The sequence below is a fragment of the Corvus cornix genome, chromosome 5, assembly GCF_000738735.6.
Source record: "Corvus cornix cornix isolate S_Up_H32 chromosome 5, ASM73873v5, whole genome shotgun sequence".
NCBI lineage: Eukaryota > Metazoa > Chordata > Aves > Passeriformes > Corvidae > Corvus > Corvus cornix.
Genome location: NC_046335.1, coordinates 41,106,836 through 41,130,289, shown reverse-complemented (window position 1 = coordinate 41,130,289; position 23,454 = coordinate 41,106,836). Strand labels below are relative to the sequence as shown.

The following is a 23,454-nucleotide window of genomic DNA, read 5'->3' as shown; positions in this document are numbered from 1 at the left end:
CACCTTGTAATCACTTTTTATTTAAGACCCATTTTCTTTAAGGAACAGCCTTTGCACTAATCCTCAGGGGAAATATTTTGAGCCCAGGCTTCCTCGCTCAAAGTAGGACACTTTTTGTAGGAATCAGAAACAAGCTACATGCTCAGTACCTGTAGGCTTGGATAATCTGTCAGCACACAGATGAGGAAGACTAAATATAAGAACAGGCAGATGCTATTTCACCTGCCCCACCGAGACTTGTGTCTTTATAGGTAAGTATTCTGGCTTACAGATACAGGCATAAGCCTGAGCAGATGTTTAAATTAAAGACAAAACCTATAACAGAGAGAGAAGGGGTAAAGGAAAAGTACTTATAATATTTTGTTTGAGAATAGGATTGTTTTTAATGAAGGTTAGTTCAGCTTGAAAAGAGATGCTGGAGTGCTGCTGATTTCCAGAAAGAAACAGTCCCCAAGACTGGTTGTAGATGAGTTTTCCGATACTGCCCCAAATAATTCTCATGCATAATTTGTCCTTGTCTTAGACACTAACAATGGGCCTTACAATTTTTTTTTGGTATGAGAAAGGAATCTGAGCTAAAATAGACAGTTTGGTATTGCTGTGAACAGCTGCAGAAATAGGGGTGGTGAGACCACACCCACAAAAACCCCCTTGCAGAGCAAGTCATTTCACTTCCACCTTCCTGTCCCTCTTCTGCCTCAGCACCTGCATTTCAACCCCCTCTCCCCAGCCAAGTCCTCATGCCAGCTGATGAGTCTGCAGTTACCTGCTGGTGGCACGGAGGAGGACATGGAGCCCAGGGTGCCACATGCAAGTGACGCTTTCTCTCCAGGTGCAGCCTCCTCCCATGGGCCCCCTCCTGCCTCACGCTATCCAACATGCATGATGGAGGACCTGTTATGTGGCCTGGCTTTGCCCATTACATGACCACATGCTCGTCCTGACAAAAAAGCTGTCTACAGGATAAAGTACAGGCTAGTGGGAAGGCTGCTGAGCGCCACTGCTGAAAAAGAGAAGGAGGATGTGGTTAATCCTGGTATCAGAGGAAATGATTGGGAGCTGAAGGGAAAGGTCTGGACTGCACGGGGCTCTAAATGCAAAAACTAAAGTCAAGTAAATGCAATGAATAAAGTGTAGCCTAGAAAATGACCTTTTAAAGTCTTTTCTTCAAAGCCTAGTGGCATAGTAAGGAATCAGCCTTCAGACACAGAAAGATGACCAAGAGGTATCTTGTTAGGAGAGAGTAAGGGGGCCACTGTACACCTGTCTCAGTACAAAAGCCAAACTGGTTTTTGCTGCTCCCCGGGAATGGGACTGGGACCTTGAGCTGCATGAGTTTGCTGGTCCTCCTCATGCTAGGATAGCAGAATACATGAAAGTGAGGAATGTTGCTCCTCAGAAAGGTGAGAGACCTCTTGATCTGCTTTCATTTTAGGATTGGCTTGATGGGTTTGGGTTTAGTACCTTTGAAATGAGGATTTACAGAGGATCACGTTGTTGTTACTGTTAGATTGCCTTATCACTTTTATTTTTATTTGCGTTCTACCACTAGAGAAGAGGCAGGATCCCATTGGGCTAATTATGCCACGTGCCAAGAACAAAGAGCTGGTGGTTCGAGCTTGCTGCCTGCTGCGCAGTGGATACACTACACAAAACAGAGAAGCCCATGGAAACAATGCAGTGGCAGTGGTCAGCAGAGCAAACAGCAGCCACAGCATGCAAACACCTCATCATCTTCACAGTGCTGGAGGCACTGGGGCAAACAAGAGCTTAACGGGGTTTGGAGGGGGAACAATGTGCAGCCCGGGTGATGTTTACAGGATTCACTCGGGCAGCGAAATTGCCCATTGGAAAAATCTTCGGTGGGTCATCAGGCTTGTTTTCACTGGGCAGGGAGCCACAGCACGGGTCTCGCAGGACTGGACAAGCTGCGAGCGGCCTTACACGTTTAAGGGGTGTCAGTGTGTGTGTGTGTGCGCGCTTGTTGCACCTACTGTACGGGCCAGACAGGGCGCTCACGGGAGCGGGCGGGCTCACGGCAAGTGCAGCGAGCAGGGCAAAGGGCCCAGCGCACTGCCTGGCCACCTGCCCGAGCGGAGCGGGGAGATTTAGTCTCAGGTGGAGAGGAGGAGGCAGCGGCCGAGGCCTCGCAGGTGGGCAATGGAAAACGCGTGACTCGGTTTGAGGAGCGAGCAGCTCGGGTTCGGAGCGGGCAGTGCCGGGCGCTGCGCGGAGCCCCGTTGGCCGCAGGAGCCCACGGCCCGGAGCACGGCGGGGCCCCGGCCGCGCACGGCTCTACGCAGGGCCCGGCGGGGGCCGGGCTGGGTCGGGGCCGGCGGCCCGCCCCGGGGCCGGCTCAGCCCAGACACCGGCTCCGCCCCGGGGGCCACATCGGCGGAGGGGCAGTGCTCCGCTGAGCTCAGCCGTGCCCAGCCCGCCGAGCAGAGCAGGTAGGCGCGCTGCGGCCGCCCGCCCCAGAGAGGCCGGGGAGCGGGGCGGCACGGGAGGGGGAGGCGCGGGCCGGGACTGCCTCCACCGCGCCCGGACACCCCGCTCCTCTCCACCCGGGGGTCTCGGCGTGGCGGGACGGGGTCCGTGCCCGGCGGGGACTTCCCGGGGGTTTTGTGCGGGGCTTTCTGGTGGCCGGGGCGGGAGCCCCCGCTGCGGTTCGGCAGCCCCGGCGGGGGCCGGCAGTCCCTCCCGGCGGGGCTGCGTGCGGGGCCGGGGCAGCCTCTCGGGGCGCCGGTCCCCGCTGCTGGACGTTCTCAGGCGCGCCCCTCCACAGTCGGGTCGGGGGCTGAGCTGTGGTCCCTGGCGTAGCTGGTGTGTGACCTGAGAGAGACCGTGGCCAGGTGCAGCGGACCCGGTGCCCGCAGGAGCGGGTCCTGCGGGCTCGGCGGGTTGCTGTTGTGCGGGGAGATCGGCCGGGTGCGTCTGCTGCCTGCTGATAAGACTGGGCATACGGCTGGCTTCAGTCGGCTCTGTCTTGATTGATTTCCAGGATGTGGATTAAATGCTTTTGTAGCGATCTTACCCTATTACCACTACAGAAATCTAGTGCTGGCCCAGCGTGCCGTGTCCCTTTTGCCCTCTTTTAAGAGCCCTGTGAGCAGTTCAGAGTAATGCTTGCAGTTCAGCAGCTGGGTAGATGTTGGCTGCGAACTCCATTTGTAATGTGACTGGTAACAAATCTGTTGATAAGGGGCATAAGGGGATGGCGGTTTGTTACGCTCCAGGCATGCTGATTCTGCCCCAGAGCATTAAAGCTCTGCTGTGTGCACTTTAATGTAAAATGGAGTGTTTGGTACAAAAAAATAACAAACCAAAAACCCAAACCAAATCATCCTGAAATCTAAACATTGGCTTCAATAAACTGTAAAGCTAGTTTAGGACAAAGTGTTCCTATGTCTTGGACGAGCTCTAGCATATTGTGTATAAGCTGAGAGCTTGAAACTTTACTAGCTGTGCGAGGGAGGGATAGTGTTATATTGCAGTGCTCTCAGAGGTAGTGGCTGGGGAGAAGAGCTGCTCTTGGAGGTGTTTGAGCTGCTATTGACAGTAGAGGTTCACAGGGATGTAACACATCCCACCACTTTTGAGGCCTCTGGGTAGTTAGCTTCTAACAACAACCTTGTGTTTCTGTGCAAGCAAGGGCGAACAGCTGGAGAGTGCTGTCTTGAAATCTGCCTCCAGTGATACTTCCTCTCCATGTTTTTTCTTTTTTTTTTTTTTTTCTTTACTTTCTCAGACATCTTGGGCTTGAGAAAAATCCCCTTCAAAGCCTGAGATGTGAACCTGCTGTTGTGCAGCTTGCTCGCTGCATGAGAACAGTCAAGCAGAAGCCTGTGGCTAGTATCATTTTGGTGGACCACAAGGTCAAAGTGTAGAAACACTGCTCTGAAAATCTAGATGGAAGTGTCTAGTGAGAGGAGCAGTCTCGGTAGTGTGCTGCTGTATGGTGATGTCAAGCATATGACAGACTGTAAAAATGACAAATTACTCAGCTCTTACTAAATAGTTCATGAGCATTAAGTGGGAAGAAAGTGTTAATGAGGCAGAAGGGCACAGGGTGGTACAGTCAGTGACCTGTTCTGCAGTGTCACAGCATGGGCAGTGGAAGACCCATAGTATTCCATAGCAGAACCTCTTGCAACAGTGAGGTGGTTTTTAACATTTACACTTGGTTTTGGTCCTTTGGCTGGAGCAGGGACTCCTACAGCTGCAGTTGTGCTTTAAAAAGAAAAAAAATAAAAGAAAATCCATGGGTGCTTGCTCGTGTTCAGCTGACCACACAAGTGAAAAGAACCTTTGCCAACTGCTCTGTAAACCTGTGTGTGGATTTGGAGTGGCTCAGAGAAGAAACTAGCCTCTCCTCGCTCCTAGCATTGTGTTATTTAACACCCCTTTCATAGAAGGATCTTGCTGCCAACATATCTTCACTTGGTGTAGCCTTTTTGGACCTGAACCCCTCTTAGCCTGTGTTTCTCCATCCTTGCCAAGGGCTCTGGGAATCACTGAGATGACATTCTCATCCCTGTGCTGCAGGGCTGGGTGAAGTCTTGCAATGTTTGTTCAGCTTCTTACCTGCGTGTGACAGAAATAGAGCAAGATACAAGCCGAGTGCCTGGAGAGAGCCCTTCCTGTGGGCAATCTCTGTCCTGCTGCATGGAAGCTCCTCCCTTAAGAGGATTTAGCGGCTTTAATGATGTGGCTCATCTGGACTCTCTTCATCACTGTTATTGTCTCTATTTTAGTTCTCGGGTGAGAGGCAGGTGTAGTGTGACCTACAACTGTAAGCTGGTGCAGGAAATGCTCTAATGAGGACTTCCCACAGCTCCGTGGGGGTTTTCTTGTCCCTGATACTCAAACCACTCTGCGTCAAGCTCTGTGAAGTGCAAGGGGGAGTTTCACATGAAATTTCTCATCTGACTGTAACCAAGGAAAGGTTTTATCACTCCTGTTGCTCTGTGTCCTGGTTTAACAGCTGTAAGGCAGGAGGGGTCCATCCAGGACTGCAGGTGTTCGTCCAGTAGATGTTTAAGTCAGAGAGATGCAAGTGGGAGTTTTGCAGACCTCTGGTAACCACAGGCCCCAGGGCACTTTTCAACTCAAACCATGGCTGTGGTTCTTGGTGCCTGCTGGCATTGTTACAGCAGGAAGCACACAGCGCAGGCAAAAGGCATTGCCACAAAGACCTTTGGGCACTGATGGGATAGGGTCTGTTATGGGAATGCCAGGGTGATGCTGGGAATTGGATCATGCCCCATGCTATCTGAAGCAGTAATTATTGCTCCACTCTAATGGTGCTTGTGTCATGGCAGCCACTTTCTTCCTGGTCTCGTTGGCTGGTGAGTGGGAGGTGCTAGAGGGGGTGGGTCTGCCGGGGCTCGGGCTCTGAGTAACTTGGAAGGCTGGAGGAGGTAGCAATGTTTCCAGTGGGCCTGTGGAACAGGGGATGATTGGAGCCTCAGTTCTTGCACTCACTTCTCAGTTTCCTTTGTGGAAAAACTTACGTGCACCAAAACTAACTTATTACTGTCAGGAATTATGGCATTCACCCTAGAGTGCCTTAACTTCATTTCTCTAAAATAGGAGCATGACATCTGTATCCCCTTCTTCTCCTTCCCTGCCTTCCTTTGTCCCTGAACATGGTTCACGCCATCCAGAGATCTGGAGTCCTTTTGTGCAGCAAAAAGGGGTAGCTGGGCCCAGTAGCCTGCCCCCCACCATGTGGTTGTCAGCTTCAATGGGCAAAGAAATAAACTCTGTACTTGCACTAATGCATCTGTTGGCGGAATGTGGGATTGGAGGTTTCTACAGGCTCCTGATTAATGACATTTGTGTGAAGGGATGGCTGAGTGAGCCACCTTTCCTTTAGCAACTGTGTAATGAGATGCAATCCTTACCTAACCACCTCTGTCTCTTTTTGGCTCTTCTCTAGTCTTGGAGGGAATGAAGTGGAGGAAAGGCTAAAAATTACAGGCTCTCTTGGCATGGTAAAAGGAATAATACAGGAGGCACAGTCGGGGCCAGCAGTTCCTTGACGGCTGTTTGGCTGTGGCAGAGCCTGTTTGCTGAAAGCTTTCTGGGCTATCAGGGCTTTGGAAACACTGAAGCAATTAATGACTGACTTCAGTCTAGATGGGGTGATAAGTGAAGCAAAGGAACTGCGTAGTGGAGATTGCTTAAATCACTCCTTGTGTGCACTGACAGATTCAGAGCTAGCTAGTTTTCTGGAAGGAAGATGAGGCGTTACTGTGGGCAGCTCTTCGAAAGGGACTGCCTAGTAGATCAGAGCAGGAAAAGGGAACAAAACAGTAGCCTGTGGGGATGGGAACAGGGATTGGAGACTGCCGACTCTGAATCCAAGCGTGTGTCCTTTTGAACACCACAGAGCCAGGGAAGTTGGGTGGTTTGTGGCTCATCCAAAGTAAATACAGGGGAGAAAGGGAAGGAGACTAAGTTGGGGACAGGCTTTGTCCTGTGGGAAGAGGTGCGTGCACAGGCTGTCTGGCTGACTGCTCTAGTTCTTTGTCTCCTTGATGGAGCTTCAGAACTGGGACACCACCTACTGGGACACCACCATTTAAAAGCGAGTCAAACCAAAAGTCCAGTGCATGTACTTAATTTCTGAAAGTTGCTGGTGTGGTAAGTGCTCTGTTTGTCTTTAAGGAGCTCAGGCGCTGAGAAGGACCAGAGGGAGAGCCTTGCACATAAGGGAATTCCACACTGGTGGAATTTGTTAAGGATTCTGCTGGGCTGCTGATTTTAGTTTCTTTGCAGCACAGCCTTGAGGCAGGTGCATTGTGAAAGCGCTTTACCCTTTACTACAAAATTGTTACTGAGCTGTAAGGAGATTGCTGATCTCTCCCAGTATGATGATAATCCCATGGGCATGTGTGCTGGAGAAATGCTGATCTGGGACAAACTGTATACATTAGGATATCCAGCAGCCTGAAGATTTGAAGTTACATAATGGGGAGTTCCCTTTGTAGGCAAAACAAGCCTGCTTCAGTCTCTTGTACGCAAGCAAAAGAATGCATGACCTGTCAGAGCTGCAGCCACGCACCTTAAGCTGATCTGATCTTCCCACAGCTGGAGGTGGGAACTGCCCTTGGTCCATCCTGCTCCTCAGCCGTTGCCATGGAGGTAGTTTGGGAAAGGGGAAGGAAAGAAATTAGAGAGGTTTGCATAGCAGGGACTGAGCATGCTGTAAAGTAGCTTTACCTGTTGGGAATGAAGGAGGCTGTTTCCCACAGTTGTTCTGGAGAAGGTGTTATGGTCACTGGATCTAACCATATTCTTCTCCAGCACCTTGCTTTGGTCACTGCCTCTGATCTGTGAGGTTTCTGTGCCATCACCAGGATGGGTTCAGGGGGCTACACAGGAATTTGATGCCCTCAGCTCCTGCCTCTGCAGGAGAGGCTTCATGTGGCACCTTGTCTGTCTAGTTTTAAAAGCAGCCTGCTCCAGGATGTTGGTTTTGCTTGGGCTGGTGTACCAGACTGGCACAGGTGTGAGTGAGCTGCCTCTGGGGTTTTGTGCATTGGGTTGCTGTGAGACCATGACCTGAGCTGTGTTAGTGCAGGGCATCTGGAGCACCATGGAAGGCAGGTGTGGAAAGGGCATCCTGGCACTTGACTAGGACTTCAAGGACTGCTGCTGTCTTCCCATAATACAGGAATAGACAAATCCTAAATGCCCAGAGCTGGTATGTTTCCTGTGATGGATGGTTAGCAGTTTTGTTGGGAATCAGTTGTGAAGTCTAAATTAACTAGATTATTTCTAGTACTACACAAAATGCTTCAGTGCTCTAGTTAAGACCTTTCCAGGGAAGTTTCTATACCTTTTGTGGCATTTCAGTTTCTAAATGTTCTAGTAATAGAGGAAAAAATATTTGTGTTGGGAGTGTCTTATTTGCTTCCTACATAATTTTTTTCTGATTTCTCCTTGGTCCTGCAAATGGCTTACTTAACATTACTCAGAATATGTGTGGAAAGAAATTGAAAGAAGTTCTGTATTCAGTGGTGGCAGTATCAAGGGGTTTTTTGGACTTTGGTCTCCAGAGCTAACATGCCTGCTTTCGAAAGTCACTGTGCAGACTGCTCTGCTCCTCTCCTCTCGGCTTGTAATCAATTCATTTGCAGAGTACTCTTTGCAGAAAAAGGTGCTGTTCTGGCTGTTGTGGTGATAGTACACCATGTCTGGGGCTGATGCCTTAGGTTTTAACTTTTATATATTTCAAATCACTGTACTGCTTAGTGTGTAACTCTGAAGTTTCTTGTAGCCTGTTAATTTCTGCTCTCTCATACTAGGTAGACATAGCAAAGCCTCTCCAGTCCTGCTCTCCAAGGACACCCAGACCGTCCTAGGCCCAAAAAGTATAAACCAAAGAGCCTCTAAGGCGGGGCAAGTGGAGGGGAAATTACATCATTAAACTGAAGCTTTAATTGGAGAATTTACCCTGACATGCAAATGAACCAAACCTGTAAAAGTGTGAAGAACTCATGACCTGTCGTTCATCTTGGCAGTAGCCTCTGGCTCCCCAGGGGGTACCTTTGAAGGCCTTTCAAATAAATACCTACTTTTATTCCCTTACTCCTGTCTAGTCTCTGTTTCTAGGAGCTGCATTGGTTCTGGGGCTTCTTTCATGCAATGGTGTGGCACAAAGCATCCTCTTGCCTGCCATGGAACTGGTCATGTGTCTGTCGTGGGTGTCATTGTGGATTGAAGTTGCTGGTGATGAGTCAGTCTTGAGTGGTTTTGCTGGAATGTCCTCAACTTCGCAGCGTGTTTCCTTGGTCTCTCGTCCCCTCACTCCCTTTCTTCTGTGTCATGGAGCTACACTCCCTGTAAAACACAGAAGCAGAGCGGGACTTGGATTAAGGAGACAGACTGCTGCTGACCTGCAGGTTGCTTTGAACTTTGCTTTGACGAAACCGATATGGGAACTATTCTGCAGCATCTGTGCTGCATGGCTGAAGAAACTGGGGCTTAAAAGGCAGGCAGGAGTTCTAATTATGCTCACCTCTGAAGTCTTCCAGGGGAGAGAGGAACCCCAACCAGACAAAACTCCAGCTGCCTAAATGTACTTTCCCAACAGCCTAAGAAGCTGCTGGACTCTTCTTTGCATTCAGGTCCCTTTCTAATGCAGGCTTTCAGAGATACACATGGAATAACTAAAGAGCGCTCTGAGTTGTGCAGTAAATCTGCCAATTCCCCAAGGAAGCTCTTTTAATTAGAGAAGACTTCTGCTCGGCAGCTGCTGTGTGGGACAGTGCTAGACCACTGCTGTGTGGAGAAGCCCTGGTGAGCTGTGTGAAACAAGGTAGAGGCACAGCCCTTCCCTGGCTCCTAAGGGGTCTGTTGCACTTGTGTGGGGAGACTGCATAGGAGTGGGGGGAGAGGCTGCAAGTACAACAGAAGTTCCTGCAGGCTGGTGGAGTCCTGTGTGATAGACCAGCCTTGCAAGTGAGCCCCAGCCCCTCCGTGGGACTTGCTGCAGGGGTGGCTGCTCCCTGTGCACAGAGCTCAGCAGCTCCTTCGCACCAGATCCTCCAAGGGTGAGAACACCTTGTGCCAGTGCAGCTAAAATGGGGGTGGTCCTGGCTGCTCCTGAGGGCTTGGAGGTGATGCCCACAGCTGCTGGTGCTTCTCCTGCCTGGTGTGAGAAGACCTGAAATGTCAGCGTTTCCTCTTGCCCTTGCTCCCTGGGGGAGGTGTTGTGACTCACGGCTTCCTGAAATGAAACTGAGGTGACATAAATGCAGTTGCCAAAACTTCATGGGAATTTTTTAATGTCAAAAACTGCATCAAACTGGCTGCTGCCTTGGCAGAAGAGGCTATTTCAAGGAAGGGCTATTTTGAGGAATGGCAAGCTGCTTTAGTTCCTGAGTCCAAGACCTCAAAGACTTCTTTGATTTGGTGCTGCAGTCCTGCTGGTGGCATCGGAGCCTGAGTGTTTCTGCATTCATTACCAGTCTGTCAAGTTTGGAGGCTGTTGTGGCACTGATTTAGACTCGATCCTGTAGTAAAACACTAGGTTCCTGCTCTGTGTAGCTTCAGGCAGATAGGAGACCTCTTCCTATCCCAGCTGTCAGCTACCAGCAAGACCCACTGGCGTGTATACAAGTAGATGGCCGGTGCTGTCCCACGGGAACCTAAACAGTTGCTCCTTGTTTGCCCAGAAGAGAGACAGCCTTCGCCACAGGGTGTTTGCTGTCAGGAAGAGCAGCCTGTGCAGCCGTGTGTGAGCTGAGCCAGGTCAGCAGCTGTGTTACTGTCTGATGGTTATTCCCATACCCAGGATCTCAGTGGAGAGCCCTGGTGACCTGTGATGGGTGGTTCTTCTGCTGGCAGCCTCCTGTCAGAGGAGGAGCATGCAGTGGGGCTTTGCTGGGCTGGGTTTCAAGCTGCTGCACTAGTGAGAGGTGGGCGTGTATCCTGGGGGCACAGGGAGCCATGTGTCACAGCCATAACCTGCCCAGGTAACATGCATGAGACCCCTTACTGTAGTTTTAGGTGATTGGTAAGTTTGGCTTGATTAAAAAAATTGTGGAGCTGATGTGAAGTAAAACCAGGTGGACTGTGGGGGGAAAGACAACAACACAGCGGGACAGAGGAAAGTAAGAAAAATTGTGTCTGCAATCCTATTAAAAAGTAGTTTTAGCCTCAATCACAATTTACTGATTAAAGATGAAACAGACAGCTTTTTTTTTTTTTCCCCTCTGAAATGGGAGCATTTATGTCTGCACTGAGGCTCATTGGACTATTAGTACGTTAGTTATTCTGGGTTCTTTCTTGTTTTAAAATAAATACCTCTGAACTACTCTTTTCCATCTTATTCTTCTAGCATTCCTCCATCAAATAGTCTTCTGAAATATTTGTGCTCTAAATATAGAAAAGGAGACCTTTTCAGGAAAGTAGAAAAGGCCACCCAGCCTCTCTTGGTTCAGGTTCAGCTGAACCCGTTTTCCAGACCACTGTGCATAGGTCTGCAGACTCCAAGGAGGCCCCTCTTTTTCCCAAAACAGACCCAGCTTTTCAAAGTCTTGCTGTCTACTTTAACTGCCAAATTCCTAGGGAACCTATCCCACATGTCTGTTCTTCTTGGCTTGAAACAGTTCTGTCCAGAACCTACACATGTATTGCTTTGAAGGACTGATTGATTATTTTCTTTTTTGGGGATGGTGTTGGAGGAGTGACCTTAACTGCAGGTGGCAGGCCTATCATTGATTAATGTTCTTGTATTGCTCCAATTAACTCTGCTGGGGTTGCTGCATGGTAAGGTAACAATCATCAGGGTAGTAAAACACCTCTGTATTGCAGCCTGCCTTGGAGTTCAGGGCCATCTTCACAGAAGGGCTAGCAAAAGTTTTTGGGTATCTCTTTCAGCTGGCTAAGTGTTTTCTAGAGGACCCCTTTGTTTTCCAGCCTTGTCTGCTGAGATTTCTTACTGTGGCATTTCACTTCCTAAAATGCTTAGACTGGGAACAAAGCAGCTTCGCTGCAGCTTCTGGAACAGCTCATGCTGTGCTATGCTTTCTCCTCACAGCAGCTGTACAATGTAGCTTTCTTTTCCACTTTCTCCTGTAGGATGAGCTTGGCATGAGGAGAGTGTTCTGTAAAGGTGAAAGGAAAAAGTGCAAGACAATGCTGCCGTACATCTTGGAGACTGTACAGCAGCCCCTGTGGGGACTGTCTGTTCCAGAGCAAGGTTTGAAATAGCTTCTGAGTTGCATCCTCAGAGTGATCAGGGCAGCAAGGGGTTTGGCTGTTGTGGCCAGGTGCTGCCAGTTACAAATGTGAAACTATTTGTATGATTTACCGTGATGTTGGAGAGGGAAAATGTGGTTCAGGTGAATGTTTTTGAATAGCAGGAAGTGACTCAAAATATCTGTGGTTTAAAGTTCTGTACTTCAGGACTTTTCTTGCCCTCCTGCCCTCTGTATGTCATCATTTTGGAAACAGGGGCTGCTTGAGACAGAATCCCTTCCTCAGGAGCTTTTTATAGTTCTGGCTTTCTCTTTTAGTTCGTACCCTTTGGTAGTGTCAAGTGGCATCTGGGGCGTGAAACTCAGGATGTTGTGAAATGTTCATCCTCAGACTGTCTGTGACAATGCTCCTCTCGTCAGCAGGCAGGCAGACCGTGCTCCAGCAGGGCACAAGGTCTGGTGTGACCCTGGGATGGTCTGGTGGAAGTACAGCTTCTTCTAGGGCAGAGGCTGGGTCTGGGAGTAACCTTTTGTGGCTGTGTCACTGCTGCCACAGCATGTGTGATTCTGTACCACTGAGTTTGGAGACCCCAGGTTCAGCTAGCCCCGTCTGTTTGTAACAAATGGTTTGGCTGAGTTGCCTGCCTCCCTTGTCCTCCCTGGTGTGCAGATCAGGGAGAGATCACAAGATACTTTGTGTGAGAATCTAGCAGGAATCCTGTACTTCTGATTCCTGTGCAGTCAGCCTGCAGTGGGGGCCTTCAGATTGGAGGTGCATGGTGATGGTAGGGCAGACTTTGCCGAAGAGGGGAGATTGTTACAGCTGCTGATCTGTCCTGTTGTGCTCCAGAGTCACAGGTAGCAGTGCCAACATACTAGCAGGGGCACAGGAGCGGTTCAGGTATTGTGTATTAGCAAATGATCTATTTGGCAAAACCCAAGTTTCCTAAGATTACAAATAGTAGAGGGACTGTTTCTGGTAACAAGCCAAAAGATTAATCCCCTTGTGGCCTGAGGTACTTTCCTGTGCCAGTGGGACTTCTTTTCACTTTCCAGTCATGATGGATTTGCAGTACTCTTCCAGCTCTACTTGATCTGTGGGCTAAAGGGTTAAAGCCTCTGCTTCTTGAGATCAGTGCCTTGCTATCAGCAAAGGATCTGATATAAAGCATTGTGGTATGATTAAAGTAGACTACTAACCTGTCTCTTCTGTTGTTCAAGGAAGATTACTTAATTCTAAAGCTTCACAGTCATTTGGAATAACAAGCCAGAGGCCTCTTCTGTTTGCTTTGTGGTGGGTTTTGGCTTTTTGGTTTGTTTGGTTTTTTTTCCTTTCTGCCACTTGAGATCATGTGAATGTACTCCAGGGAGAGAGGTCTTAAGGTGAATCCTGGTGCCAGAAGACACTTCCATTCTCCAGTGGGCTGGTCTGTCAGCTGCAAGGGACTTCACTGCTGCGATGAGTTGGCTAGTTTGGCAGGGTGTCTCCAGAGGGTTAATCTGAGAAGGACAAGGGAGTGCTCATTGTCCTATGCCCTTCTGAAGAGGCAGTCTCTGGTGCTTTGACTTCTAGAAGTGTCTGGCTTCAGCTATGAAATGTACTCCAGGAGAACCTGCAATTACTGGGAATGGTGCTGGGTAAGCTCAGCTTCCTTCCCATGCTGGGTGCTGGTGCCCAGGCTCTGCTCAGCCCCATCCACCTGTCTTTGGAGGCATGTAGTCTGAAGTCTCAATAAGCAGAGGGGAGGTGGAGAGAGACGTTGTTTGTTTAAGGGCTGTGCAAGTTGCTAAGCTGGGGAAAACTTCCTGCCCTTGAAGTAAAACTACTTTCTCTGCTAATTCCTGAAAATAATCAAGAGAATAGGAAACCTCATTTCCCAGGTCAAGCAGATACTGTAACTTCTCAGAAACATGTTTGTCATGGGCATGCTGAATCTAATTACCCTCTAGTTATTTACCCTAGTGTCTGAGAAAATGGAAGTAACTGAAAACCAGTTTGTTTGGAAAGGGAACTTTACAGTAAAAAGTCCTCGACCTTGACCTCTTGCATTTTATGGGAAGAGGAGGCAGAAAAGATAAAAATCAGTTATACTACCTGGCTCCTACCTAGGTCTCACAGTCTCTGTTGCTGTCTCATAAAATAGAAAAAAAGGCTTTCTTCCTGAGTGGATTGTGGTAGCTTTTGGGTGCTCTGGCAGGAGGGGAAAGCTGGTGGGTCTGAGAAAGGTATCTCCAAGCCAAGTGGCATTGGGAGGGATATTGTGCAACTCCTTGGAGGAGATTCGTTGACCTCCAAGGCATTGCTTGCATGAGAAGGGAGACAGGGGAGTCTGTCCTGTGCATGTACTTGCACCTGTTATTTGCAGGCTGATGACTGGCATGGAGAAACACTTTGAAGCATCCCCTGTGCTGCAGAACCATGCTGGGGAGAAGCTTACCTGAGCACAAGCAGAGTACTGCTTTTCTGTGCTGGTCACCCTGCTGCAGTTCGGAGTGCAGGTCCTGCTCACAGGTTGTGCTCCTCTGTGGGGAGGTGTGGGGCAGGCCAGAGCAGGGGACTGCTTTTGACACACTGGTGCCACTGACAGGTGTGGGAGCTGGTGGGCACATCCATTTCAGAGGTTAAGTTTGCAGCCTGACAGCTCCAAGTGTAGAAAACAAAGCTGAGCTGGTCTCGTTGTTGAAGCTGTTAAAGAGCCAATGTAGTCAAGTGACAGAGTTGCCCAACCAGTTTTGTGAAAACTCTGCATTTTTACTGCTTTGTACGCTGGCTTTAGTTAGTGTGGAGACCTCTTTCTGGACCTGACCTGCAGAGCTTGTTGCACAACTAACATTCTAATACGTGGTAATTAAAAAGAGAAAGTCCACTAAACTGTACTTTTGGTTATTTCTTCTGTCTGCTATTTTTGGTAAGTTGATTAATTTCCTTTACTTTCTTTTTGGTCTTTACTGACTTCTGGGACAGTTTGTGGGGTTTTGGGTTGGTTTTTTCCTCCCATTTTTTTGGCAGAGTTGTATCTCTGGTCTTGATGCATGGAAAGTTCTGCTTAAATCGTAGAAATGCTGTCCTGCAAATACTGTCATGCTATGCAAGCATGAGTGTGTAGAAAATAGCAAAGAACTTTCTCAATTTGCCAGTTGTAGGGACTGAAGACCTACTTAAATGTTGGCTTTCAAACTCAAGTGTGAAGGCCAGATGTTCTCAAAACCTATTGCACTGCTTGTAAATACTGAGATGAAAACAAACGCTTCTAAAACCTCTGCTGGTCTTTGATACTGAGCTGCGAACTTGGTTTCTTTTTAGCGATATGATAGTGGTTTATAAATATCTGATCACTTCCTGTCGAGCATCAGAAGTACATTTCTAAAATACGCATTTCCTTTTTACAAGATGCACAACATGTGCTCGCTGTGATAAAACATACCGAAAAATCTGAGCCGTTGTAGGTAGTCCTACGGGTGCTTTCTAATCCAGGATCTTGCTGGAGGATGCAGTTGCTAGTCAGATAATTCACACAACAGTATATTGACTACAGAAGTCAGGCAGAAAAGCTGAATGTCTCACCAGGAGCAAGTGTGAGCTGATGAATTTCCTCAGAAACTGTTCTGAGAAATCTGTTCTTTCCAGGGTATTTCTGCAGTACTTGCAGCCAGCTGTTGCCTTGCTCTAGTCTGCTCTCTTTGCCCCAGGAATAGCAAATGCGGAGGGACTGCATGCACGTTTGAGTCTCTGTCCTGCAGATGTCTTGCAGATGCTGTTCGGGTCTCACTGTACATGTCGGTGCTGGTAGTTCAAAGTTTGCTGACAACTAATTGTGATTCTGCAGTTTGCAGGCTGTTGTAGCTGGTCTCTCTGTTCTTAGCCCTCAGATCATCTCCTCTACCTTGAAGACAATTGCTTCTGCTTAAGAAGAAACTGTCTCTAGTAGTGGATGGAATAAGAGAGGGTCTGCTGTTTTGTTCTGTTTTCAAAATTTGTATTATGCAGAAATAGTTTTCCACCTTGTACTGACACTTTCCTTCAAAAAGAAGCCGTGTATCACTGAGATACACACGTATAAATATATAGAAAATATGATATATATATATACACCTTAATTTTTAGGATCCAGCTTCTCCCTCAATCCTTCCATTGTAACTTGTGAAGAGATGCTATTTGGAAAATCTCCACAACAAACATAATCTTGTTTACGTTTTCAAGGTCATTACACAGCTGGTATTATCTCAGTGAAGCTTAAAGGAAAGTTCAGTGAATTTAGACTTGGGTCATTCATCAGCTCTGTGGTTATTTGCTTGCCAGAGACAAGATGTACCTCCCAGGTGTACTGAAAGTCCAAGGCCTTTGTATATTAACGTCAACAAGATGAACTCCTTAGGATATTCTTTGTATGTTAATGGGGCTGTATCTTACAGTCCCTGCCCTGAGGGCAGAGATGTACCTGGTTAACAGGAGACTTAGTAACTCTGTCATTGTTCATTAACTGGTACTGTTGTGTGAAGCTGTCCTGTCCCATCAGTCATGATCAGGAGACTTTCTGATTGCCCAATGTCTGTTCTACATGTGCATGGACAGAGAAGCAGCTGGCTCTTAGGGTGCAAGGGCTCAGAATCCTGCAAAAAATAACCTGTTTCCTCCTCTGCCCCATGGCTTTCTGAGCCGCCCCTTCCCCAGTCTCTCCTGCATGGGGATGTCTGCCTTGGAGCTGGAAGGTGACCATTTAGTGAGCAACTTATTTAGTGTGCTGACTTCTGTGGGTCTCTGTCCAGCTATAGGTCTAATCTGGTTCTGGCTTCTGGGTTGGGATAATACTGCAGCAAGTAACTGCACTGGCCTTCAAAATGGCCTCAACCTCATGCAAATTACTGTGGAGATAAACATCTTTATGGAACCAGCAGCATGCTGATCCCTTTCTAGGGACACCTGCTAGTTGCTTTGGGCAGAGGGAGCCGGTTATGCAACCCGAGTACAGCAGTGGGAGCTCCTCCATCTCCAGGATTTCTTGGTCAATCTGTCTGCGAATGAACCCAGCTAACTTTGGTCAATGTTAGGTGTGAGAAGAAAAAAACAGGGTGGTGAGACCAGATCAGGGACAGCTTTAGATATTTTAAGTGTTCAGCCTTGTAATATCTTGAGGGAAATGTTGCAATGTGTAAGACTTAGGTAAGTGAGGAAGATGGTGCTTGCTTCTTGTGTCAAGAAGCACCTGCAGTGCTTGAGGTCAGCTGAGGCTGCTTTGGTGCTTGCTTCAGTGGACCAGCTGGACTTTCACCCAAAGATCCCACCTTCCACATCAGATGCAAGATGCGAAGAAGGATCAGGAGCCTTAGGGTATGTTGCAGATCTTTAGTTGATAGTGCTGGCTGCTGCATCTCTGCATCTGTCAAACTGGAAGTTTCTCCTTGAGCAGACAGGAGGGATAGCAGAACTGAGCCAGCATGCCAGCCTTACAGGGCGGTCGAGGTGTTTGTGGGGGCAAGGGAAATAACTTGTGAAGGCCAAATCTGGTGCTAGTTTGAGCTCATCCTAGACTGGTAGAAGCTGGTAGTAGGGCATCCTGTAGGGTCTGCCTTTGTTTTATGTCCCCTGGTGTTAGAGCCTGAGGGGTGGTGGTGGAGCGCAACTGGTCAAAGTACACAGAATCAACCTGCAGCTTCTTTGTAACCAATCATTTCCTTTCCTTAAGCAAGAGGATCTGGCGAAGGGGGGGATAGCATCCTCAGGCTATGTAGATGCAGTCAAATGTGAAACTGCTTTACCTGAGTTGGAGTACTTGGACTGACTGTCAGAGCTCAGTGCTCTTGGGAACACGTGTGCTGTCCTTAAGGGTTTGCATGAACTTTGCACTTTTTTGTTGATCTACTGAGATGGTGATTTCCACAGCTGTTCTGCTCTGGTTTGCTTTCTGGTTCGCTTTCTGGTTCTTCTTCCTTTTCTTTCATCGCACTCATAAATGAGCCCCTTATTTGTGCTGTACAGTAACTTGGCAGCTGAGGTGTTTCAGCTGCCAGAGCTCATCAGGGAGAAACCTGCAGAGTGAGCGCAGGGGTGGTGCTGCAGAGGAGGGCTGAGCCCTTCCCAGCAGAGCTGCGTGGCCCAGGCATGTACAGCTCTAGCCTGGGCCAAATATCATAAACTTCACTGAGCACCAAGCATGCAGTGCTTGCTGGGTGGAGGCAGTACAGGATCTAATTGGATAGAGCAGAATTGCAATTAAAAATTAACTTAGCCTCTCTGCCCCTTGACTGGTGTGGTTATAATGTCTGTGCATGAATTTTCCCCCTCCTGCCTTTGTGGCCAGTGGTGGGGTCGGAAGGCAGAGGTATTCAACTCTCCCCCTATCACCTGTCCTTCTCTGGGGTCACCTTTTACAGGAGGGGGGCTGGGAGTTTCACAGGCCCCTGTGACAAAAATAAGCTAATCTCTGAGCTGTGAGGGGACTCCTCTGCAGTTACTAACAAAGCAGGGCTCTGTCTGCAGTTCTTCAGGCACATGTGTCCTGGATTTTATATTCCTGCTCCACATACACGTCTTGCTGTCATTGCTGTTGCTGGGAGAACGACAGGCCTGAGAACTAGAGGTCATGGAGGGGGCATGAAGCCATCCCCTGATGCCAGTCTAGCCTGAGCAGATCTGTTCCATTTCCTCCTGGTAGGAAACCCCTGAGTTCTGGATCAATTGATGCCTTCCTGGAATTAGTTCTCCCTGAAGGTCCTGGGACTGAGCCTGGGCTGAGAAAGGCCCTGGATCAACTACACAGCAGCTGACCAGGCTGTGTTGGCAACCAAGTTTTTATGGCAGTAGTGCTTCAAAGCAACACACTGCATAAATAATCCTGCATATCTTTACAAGATGGAGAATGAGAGGTTGGGAGAAAAGGTGATGGTCTCTTATGAAATCCTCTGCAAAGCTGGCATCAGTCTGGAGAATGGCAGGGAAAACTTGGATGTGTACATACAGGATTGTTGAAAAGAATGGGTGTTGCTGCTTGGAGATGAAAATTCAAATGGTCAAAGCAGTAGGAGTGGAGAGGGAAAGGAAAAAACAAATAATTGTGGACAATCAGTGGAATTTGAAAACTGAAAACTTCATGTATTTAACCTCTGCATGCATTGCTGCAGGACATTAAGGCCCAAAACTTGACCAGCTTCAGAAGGCAAATGGGCAGCTCTGATTGCAGCTCTGGCTATGGTACTTAAGCTGGTTTTTTGCTGCCAAGTGGCCTGTGGATATGCCTGGTTTTGATAACTCCAAGCTCATCTGCTTCTAAATCTATCTCAAATTTTGTTGAGCTGCTGCTTCTACTGTATGACAGTGTTGCTAGTCTTGTGACTGCATAATTTCAGAAGATAGAATTTTGAGGAGTTTCATTGATGTAGTGAACAAAAATAAATTAATTTGCAAAGAACAGAAAAGTGGAAAATCTTTAATACTTCAGTGGAGCTCTAAAGTATCTTAAAAGCTCAAAGGTTTTGCTTTTTCTCTTCTGACTTGAAAACTGTGCTTTGAATTACTTTGTGTCTAGGAGCTATGAAGGAGATGTGTTGCCCTGTGGCAAGAAGAGAATGGTGCATAGTGCTGTAATGCACAGTTGGGGTTTGCTGTTTGTTTTGTTTTGTTTTTAATAAACATTGAAGATGGTATGTCTTTAACAAATAGCTAGGAGTAGAAGAGCTCTGCAAGCAATATCTTACTCTTGTTACCTCAGGCATATCTTCTTCCACAGTAAACTTGCTTAACTGCCTAATTAGCTGAAATAACTTTTATAAAGGTCCTAACAGTTCTTCAAATCTCTGTTTTCCTGACTAATGAAAACAGTGTGGGCAGAGTTGGAAATAGGCAGCGTATGGCTTTTAGTGCTAGGAAGCAAGTCAGTGAGTACTGGGAGTTGCCCCTCCAGTTTGAAAATGAGGAGGATTGCACCTGGGATCAGATGTCTTAAGTTAAGAAGTCCAGTGCGTTGTGCAGGAGGTTGTTACCTAGCTTAGTTCTTGGCTAGGTTAAAGAGGAGAAAAATATTTGTAACCCCCACAACAGAAATTCATCATTGCCTAGGGATCTGGCTGCCTTCACGTTCTGGTTAGACTGCCAGGCTCCAGTTTGTGATGCTATTAAGAGGAGATGTGTTCATGGTGAAGCCAGGAAGCAAGCCAGCTGGATGGGAAAATTTACATCTTAGTTATCCTCTCCAAGTGCTCTCTTAGGTGTTGGTACCTTCCAGGACTAGTGGCCTGAGAGAACGTTTCTCCCACAGAGGAAAGGAGGAATTCTGCCAGCAGAGAGCCTTCATTCGCTTTTCCTAGGCTGGTAGTGATGCAGCTGTTGTAGAGTGCATCTGTGCTGGAACAGAACCTGCTCATAACTGGTGGCTGCACCCAGGGGCACTGGATATGGGAATGCTGTGTGTTTGGTATTTGGTGTACATATGGACCAGAAACTATTACAGAGCTTTTCCATGGCTCGTTTGAAGGACCTGTTTTTGGGTGCTGCTGGCTTTGTCGCCTCTGATCTGACGAGTTAACTGAAGAAAATCTGACTCACGTGCTGCTAACCTGGCTGTGTAGTAAGCTCCTTAGGTGTGATGACTGCTATACAGATGAGATTTTTTTGAGATAAGTCTGTAGCACAGCTGGCTGACATTTTATATCTGTGTTGCTTTCCCATCTCAATAACATCTTGCTAGGTGCTGTGCAGTGATGGGCTTAGCACAGTCTCTAGCCATGGCATTCCCTGAAGTTAGAGCAGCAACTTCAGCCACAGAGTTCAGACTTCTGCTCTCTCCTGGTAGTTTTAGGGTGACCATTGGTTGTTGGGAAGGCTAGCCAGTTAACAAGGCCCACATACCAGTTTAGCTCCAGAGTTAACCTAAATATTTAATAGGATTAAGCAAAAGCCTTTGATTGAAACAAAAGAACGTACTGGATTCCAGTGATCCTTGGTACACCCAGGCTGACAGAAGAGAACCTTGCTGACCTTGCTCTCTCTTGGGGCTGTTTCTTCCCAGGCCAGACTGGTGACCCCAGCCTGGTATTGCTGTTTCTCTGGCTGGTGATTCTTAAAGTGGCATGGTCTGTTTGGAGAAAGGAGCTTGGTAGAGCAAATTTTAAGGAACTTAAAAGTTCTCTGTTGTTTATATAGGAAACATAACTGAGTCTGGGGAGGAAGGAGAAGCAGGAAAGCTGACAGAGCCACAGAATGGGTCATGCTGGAAGGGACCATCCAGTGGATCATCTGGTCCAACCTCCCTGCTCAGGCAGGGTCATCCTAGAGTGCATGACACAGGATTGCCTCCAGATGGTTCTTGAATATCTCCAGTGAGGGAGACACCACACCCTCTCTGGGCAACCTGTTCTGGTGTGTGGTCACACACACAGCAAAGGCGTTCTTCCTCATGTTCAGGTGGAACTTCCTGTGCACCCATTTCTGCCTGTTGCCTCTTGTCCTATTGCTTGGCACCACCAAGCAGAGCCTGGTTCATCCTCTGACACCCTCCCTTCAGATACTGACAGACATTGATGAGGTCCCCTCTCAGTCATCTCTTCTCTAGGCTGAACAGGTCTTACTCTCTCAGCTCCGGCCCCTTAATAATCTTTGTTGCCTTTAATAATCTGTGTTGCTACAGAAGCTCCATGCATCTGTCTTACTGCTGTCAGGGAATTGAAGTGGCTTGCATCACTTTCCACCACCAGTGGTAGCTAGGGTTGGTGTTTTGGTTAATGCCACTATTGCAAAGTCCATATAAATAGTGATGGAATTAGCAGTGTATTTGTGATTGAATCTGTTCCATAACTGCTGATAGCTCTGTGTCACTCTCCAGGAGATCTTGGCAGCAGTGGTGGTGGTATCCTGCTTTGCTGTCCTGAAAAGGCAACTCAGATATTCTATGCTGTCTGTGCACGTGCTCTGAGACCCACCAGATGATCCAGAGCTCTGCACAGGGTTAGGGTGTTGCTCTGAAGCTGCCCAGAGGACCTGTCTGTAACAACGCATTGTCTGTCTGCTTTCCCCTTAGGTCCTGCAAGTGAAAGAAGATGGGGTCTGGCTGCGTAAAAGTCACCAAGTACTTCCTCTTCCTTTTCAATCTCCTGTTCCTTGTAAGTATTGTGAGCATCTGTGGAGTAAGAAGGAAGGCCTGGACCAAAATTAGCTGGAAGATGGGGTTTTTTTGGGGTTTTTTTTGGGTGTTGGCCTAGTCTCTTCATTAAATAAAATGGCCACAGTTTTGGAAGGAGGGAGGGCAACCCCTGAAGCTGAGGGATGTCAGAGCTGCTGTGTGTGTCTCAGGTAAGCCAAGCAGCTCCACTCCCAGTACGCACCTGCTGCCTCCAGTGCAAACAGCTCCCTCCCTGTGCTGGGAGGAGAAAGCAGGAGTTACGGGTTCTTTCTGGGAGGAGAGTTGTTGTAACTACTTTCTCTGACACATCTGGAGCAGCAGCTGAACTGTCCCTGAGCAACAAAGCTACAAAGCCTGCCAAGTAATGGCAGTGCCCTCCTAAATAGGCCAGGCAGGCTTCAAAGAACAACTCTAATTTTGTTTGAGTCCCAACGGCTGGTTTTGATTTGTAACAAGATGAATTAGTCCAAGTCTCCTGTTTGAAATGGAGTTGGGAGGTGGGGGAGACTGGGACAGGCTTGTCTGGGGAAATAAAACAGCCCACTGGCTGCAGTCATTTTCAAGTGTGAGGCTTAGCAAAAGGTGAACTCCTTTTGGAACAGGTTGGGTCTGGGAGGGCCACACACATTCTTGCATGTGTCTTTCTGATGCTTAGATATTGTGTGACCTGTGGATGGTGATGGTACTCTTAGTGATGCCTTCCTGCAGTGGAATGGTGTAGTGGGGAAGTGCAAGGTTTCAGCTTTCCACATGTCAGCCAGAAAATAGCCTGTCTGATATCGTTATCCTTTGTGCAGTGTGTAAGGAAAAGGAAGGGTCAGGCTGGGAGAGGAGGGAGGGAAGTAAATCATGATAAGGTGAGCACTGCTTTCTAGTCTCTGTCTCTGTCCCTGCACACAGCTTCACTCCTGCTTCCTGCATGGCTACACTGTGCTGGTAGCACACAGGATGAACTTGAGGCACATCTGGATCTGGTTTCCCTTGGCTTACTGTGCTCGCTCTTTGCTCTCTGTGTTTACTTCCATCCTAAGTGTAGTTAACTGCAGTCTTATGGTCCGAAGCCAGAGGTGTTCAGAGCATCCATGGGGAAGGCTCTTGGGAGGGAGAGGAGAGGTATTTCAAGTGCTGCTAGGTCTTTCTGAGTATGATTTAGTCCACTTTAAAGATAGGAAAAATCATCTGAGTCCAAACCTGTCCTCCTACTAGTGCAGGACTCCTCTGCAGAGATCAGCATCCAGTCTCTCTCCTCTGTTGAAGTGATAAATTTTAAGCAGCATATAACAACCAGTCTACCCTGGGAGCTGTATTTGTTAAGACAGTGTTTGGGTCTTGCTGAAGCCCAGTAGCTGGGCACTGTCTGGTTTTCCTTTATGCCCAAACCTCGGTCTGAGTTCATTAGCTAATCCCTGCGTAGAGAAAGTTCTCTCCAAGAAAGCCAGCCTAGCATGTAGGAAAGGAGGAAGATGACAGCTTGAAATACTACAGTACCATACAACACTGTCACTGTTTCTGCTGTATGCTGTCAATGGTCATTGTGACATCTCTATTCCACGTTGGCTGTCTCTCCCTGCTCTGCTGAGCCGGGCATGGTTGCAGGCAGCCTGTAGGGATAGATGTGCTCTCGGGAG

At 48.1% G+C, this 23,454-nt stretch overlaps 1 protein-coding gene across 2 annotated transcripts in view; it reads left to right on the top strand.

The window, feature by feature from the left end:
• The first annotated feature begins 2,053 nt into the window (after nt 1-2,053).
• The window catches only part of CD82 (CD82 molecule), a 39,582-nt gene continuing 18,181 nt past the window's right edge, over nt 2,054-23,454 (top strand). Inside the window, exons 1-2 of one of the 2 annotated variants that reach the window (XM_039552925.1) lie at nt 2,054-2,153; nt 21,725-21,806. In XM_039552925.1, the coding sequence (XP_039408859.1) occupies nt 21,744-21,806 (63 nt within the window). In that variant the 5' untranslated portion in view covers nt 2,054-2,153; nt 21,725-21,743. Of the gene's footprint in view, nt 2,154-2,348; nt 2,451-21,724; nt 21,807-23,454 lie in introns of those variants that run through there. The other variant, XM_039552923.1, reaches the window with a different exon arrangement.